The sequence below is a fragment of the Asparagus officinalis genome, chromosome 1 (genome assembly GCF_001876935.1).
Source record: "Asparagus officinalis chromosome 1, Aspof.V1, whole genome shotgun sequence".
NCBI classification, from domain to species: Eukaryota; Viridiplantae; Streptophyta; class Magnoliopsida; order Asparagales; family Asparagaceae; genus Asparagus; species Asparagus officinalis.
The window spans coordinates 77,267,636-77,271,946 of NC_033794.1; the positions used below are offsets into that span (position 1 = coordinate 77,267,636).

A 4,311-nucleotide genomic window follows, 5' to 3' on the forward strand; every position below is an offset into this window, starting at 1 on the left:
ACTATGGTCTTTAATAGGGCTGAGATTATTAATAGTAATTTAATAATATATTAGTAATTTATGATATATATAAATAGGTGTTGTGAATATATTATCTTTACATTAACATATTTTACCAATAAATTATGTTAGATATTACATTAACATGTCAACTCTATATGCATTACATTTAATATATTATGCTAGATATTGTATTAACACCTCCTCAGACTCAAAACCAAAACACCAAAATTAAAACTTATTTTAGGTGTTTAGGAAAAGTGATAATGTTTTGGGTTGAAGACGATTTAGCTCAAAAAACACCATGGAATCCATACGGGAGCCTAAGTCATTTGTTTTACTGGTTTTGTTAGTTCTTGCTTAGATGTTGTTAGTTCTATCATCTTCCGTGTTAAGTCTAAGGGCACTCATGTTAGTTCTATAGCCGGCTAGCGCTAGTTAGAGCTTAAGTATTGGATCTAGCGTCTTTGTTCGTTCCAACTTAGTTGTTGTAAGTTCTCGCTTCTCCAGTGATAGATCCAGCTGTTCTCGTGTTATTTCCACCTCCATATAACTTTAAGTTCTAGTTTAAGTGTTGGGTCTATTGTACTTAATGAGTTATGTCATCTTATAATTATTACATATTATTTTCAAATAGTTAAATAATTTAATAATTTTGGTATATCAAATTGTTACGGTTATATATTATATTATATTTTTAAAATAACCTTATTTTATTATTAATATAACATAATATTATACTATTGTCATTATAATATAATCATTCATATAATATAATATTTTTAATAATGTTAATATTATTTTATGACTGGTATGTTACTAATAAATTAATGTGTTATAAATATTCTAATATTATGTAATATACTATGGTCTTTAATAGGGCTGAGATTATTAATAGTAATTTAATAATATATTAGTAATTTATGATATATATAAATAGGTGTTGTGAATATATTATCTTTACATTAACATATTTTACCAATAAATTATGTTAGATATTACATTAACATGTCAACTCTATATGCATTACATTTAATATATTATGCTAGATATTGTATTAACACCTCCTCAGACTCAAAACCAAAACACCAAAATTAAAACTTATTTTAGGTGTTTAGGAAAAGTGATAATGTTTTGGGTTGAAGACGATTTAGCTCAAAAAACACCATGGAATCCATACGGGAGCCTAAGTCATTTGTTTTACTGGTTTTGTTAGTTCTTGCTTAGATGTTGTTAGTTCTATCATCTTCCGTGTTAAGTCTAAGGGCACTCATGTTAGTTCTATAGCCGGCTAGCGCTAGTTAGAGCTTAAGTATTGGATCTAGCGTCTTTGTTCGTTCCAACTTAGTTGTTGTAAGTTCTCGCTTCTCCAGTGATAGATCCAGCTGTTCTCGTGTTATTTCCACCTCCATATAACTTTAAGTTCTAGTTTAAGTGTTGGGTCTATTGTACTTAATGAGTTATGTCATCTTATAATTATTACATATTATTTTCAAATAGTTAAATAATTTAATAATTTTGGTATATCAAATTGTTACGGTTATATATTATATTATATTTTTAAAATAACCTTATTTTATTATTAATATAACATAATATTATACTATTGTCATTATAATATAATCATTCATATAATATAATATTTTTAATAATGTTAATATTATTTTATGACTGGTATGTTACTAATAAATTAATGTGTTATAAATATTCTAATATTATGTAATATACTATGGTCTTTAATAGGGCTGAGATTATTAATAGTAATTTAATAATATATTAGTAATTTATGATATATATAAATAGGTGTTGTGAATATATTATCTTTACATTAACATATTTTACCAATAAATTATGTTAGATATTACATTAACATGTCAACTCTATATGCATTACATTTAATATATTATGCTAGATATTGTATTAACACCTCCTCAGACTCAAAACCAAAACACCAAAATTAAAACTTATTTTAGGTGTTTAGGAAAAGTGATAATGTTTTGGGTTGAAGACGATTTAGCTCAAAAAACACCATGGAATCCATACGGGAGCCTAAGTCATTTGTTTTACTGGTTTTGTTAGTTCTTGCTTAGATGTTGTTAGTTCTATCATCTTCCGTGTTAAGTCTAAGGGCACTCATGTTAGTTCTATAGCCGGCTAGCGCTAGTTAGAGCTTAAGTATTGGATCTAGCGTCTTTGTTCGTTCCAACTTAGTTGTTGTAAGTTCTCGCTTCTCCAGTGATAGATCCAGCTGTTCTCGTGTTATTTCCACCTCCATATAACTTTAAGTTCTAGTTTAAGTGTTGGGTCTATTGTACTTAATGAGTTATGTCATCTTATAATTATTACATATTATTTTCAAATAGTTAAATAATTTAATAATTTTGGTATATCAAATTGTTACGGTTATATATTATATTATATTTTTAAAATAACCTTATTTTATTATTAATATAACATAATATTATACTATTGTCATTATAATATAATCATTCATATAATATAATATTTTTAATAATGTTAATATTATTTTATGACTGGTATGTTACTAATAAATTAATGTGTTATAAATATTCTAATATTATGTAATATACTATGGTCTTTAATAGGGCTGAGATTATTAATAGTAATTTAATAATATATTAGTAATTTATGATATATATAAATAGGTGTTGTGAATATATTATCTTTACATTAACATATTTTACCAATAAATTATGTTAGATATTACATTAACATGTCAACTCTATATGCATTACATTTAATATATTATGCTAGATATTGTATTAACACCTCCTCAGACTCAAAACCAAAACACCAAAATTAAAACTTATTTTAGGTGTTTAGGAAAAGTGATAATGTTTTGGGTTGAAGACGATTTAGCTCAAAAAACACCATGGAATCCATACGGGAGCCTAAGTCATTTGTTTTACTGGTTTTGTTAGTTCTTGCTTAGATGTTGTTAGTTCTATCATCTTCCGTGTTAAGTCTAAGGGCACTCATGTTAGTTCTATAGCCGGCTAGCGCTAGTTAGAGCTTAAGTATTGGATCTAGCGTCTTTGTTCGTTCCTCTCACGTCTCTTGCGCTCATCACAAAGTCATCACATAAATCGGCTTCCCCAATTCCTTCCAAATTCTCATATTCCTTAGCTTCCATATCCTCTTTGATTTTTTTTTTTTCAGATCACATAAATCGGCTTCCCCAGTTCCTTCCAAATTCTCATATTCCTTAGCTTCCATATCCTCTTTGATTTTTTTTTCTTCAGTTACATTTCGGTCATCCTCTTTCTCCTTGGTTTTTTTTTGGCATCTAGCACTACGCTCTTCTAATTCTCGTAATTCTGTAGTGAGCTCATTCAACTCGTACGTCTTCTCCGCAATTAAGAAAATTAATTCAGCTTTCCTTGATTCCTATTTGACAAAAAAAAAGCTAAAAAAAGCTAGTATTAGTACGTATACTATAGTTGCAAACATAGATACTAACAAAAGGGACATAAAATAATGAACTATTAGAGCAACGATATGTACAAATACTATTGGCGATGCCGTATGAATAAGAGGATTATTCTCTTGGCCATTATCCGTAACCAACTTCGGGACTCTATATAATTTGTTCATAGTAGTCCTCCTCCACTTTCCAGTACTCTTCACACAAAAGAGCGGCGGTAACCTTTCAATATCTGAAGTGTACTCTAATTCCCCTACTTTTTCATAAAACCAAACCTACAAAAAAGAAACTACACATTAGCATGTGCATAAACAATAATCATTATCAATACGGGAAGATATACAAAATAATGTTCATGTAACTCACCAGTAAAACGGAGGAAAAACCACCCATGTACCCGGTATTTGAGCGCTGACCTAATTCCCGCATACTAAAAGACTTCTTTGATTTACTCATCTCTTTGCAAAGAAGAGTGAACACCGCATGGCACCAATTATATTTATGCAAAGTTGATAACTGCTCCGCATATCTAAACGCCCACAAGGGACATGTCTTACATGTCCGCGGGCATAATATGAAGCCGATAATGAAAGCCACAATAAGTTTCACACATATTATAGGGTCTTCATTAATCATATCTACAATCATCTCGGCCATTCTATCGCGCTTCCCCGAAATCACCGCCTTCTTTTCCTCATCGGCTTTCTTATAATTCTTTACAAAATAGGTGTAGATTGTATTAGCCGCTGCCCCACTCATTTTTATCGGAATTCCCTCCTTTGGCAATCCGGTAATTCGGTGAATATCATCTATACCGAACACACAATTTTTATTCCCAATCATGAATGAGCATTTATCAGGATTAA

At 29.5% G+C, this 4,311-nt stretch overlaps 1 protein-coding gene across 1 annotated transcript; it reads right to left on the reverse strand.

Moving 5' to 3' along the window:
* LOC109836091 lies at positions 3,088 to 3,840 on the reverse strand. Its single transcript, XM_020404004.1, has 3 exons — positions 3,812 to 3,840; positions 3,526 to 3,720; positions 3,088 to 3,408 (listed from the first exon to the last, which is right to left on the reverse strand). The coding sequence occupies exons 1-3, from the start codon at positions 3,836 to 3,838 to the stop codon at positions 3,088 to 3,090; spliced, it is 543 nt and encodes a 180-aa protein (XP_020259593.1). The 5' UTR covers positions 3,839 to 3,840.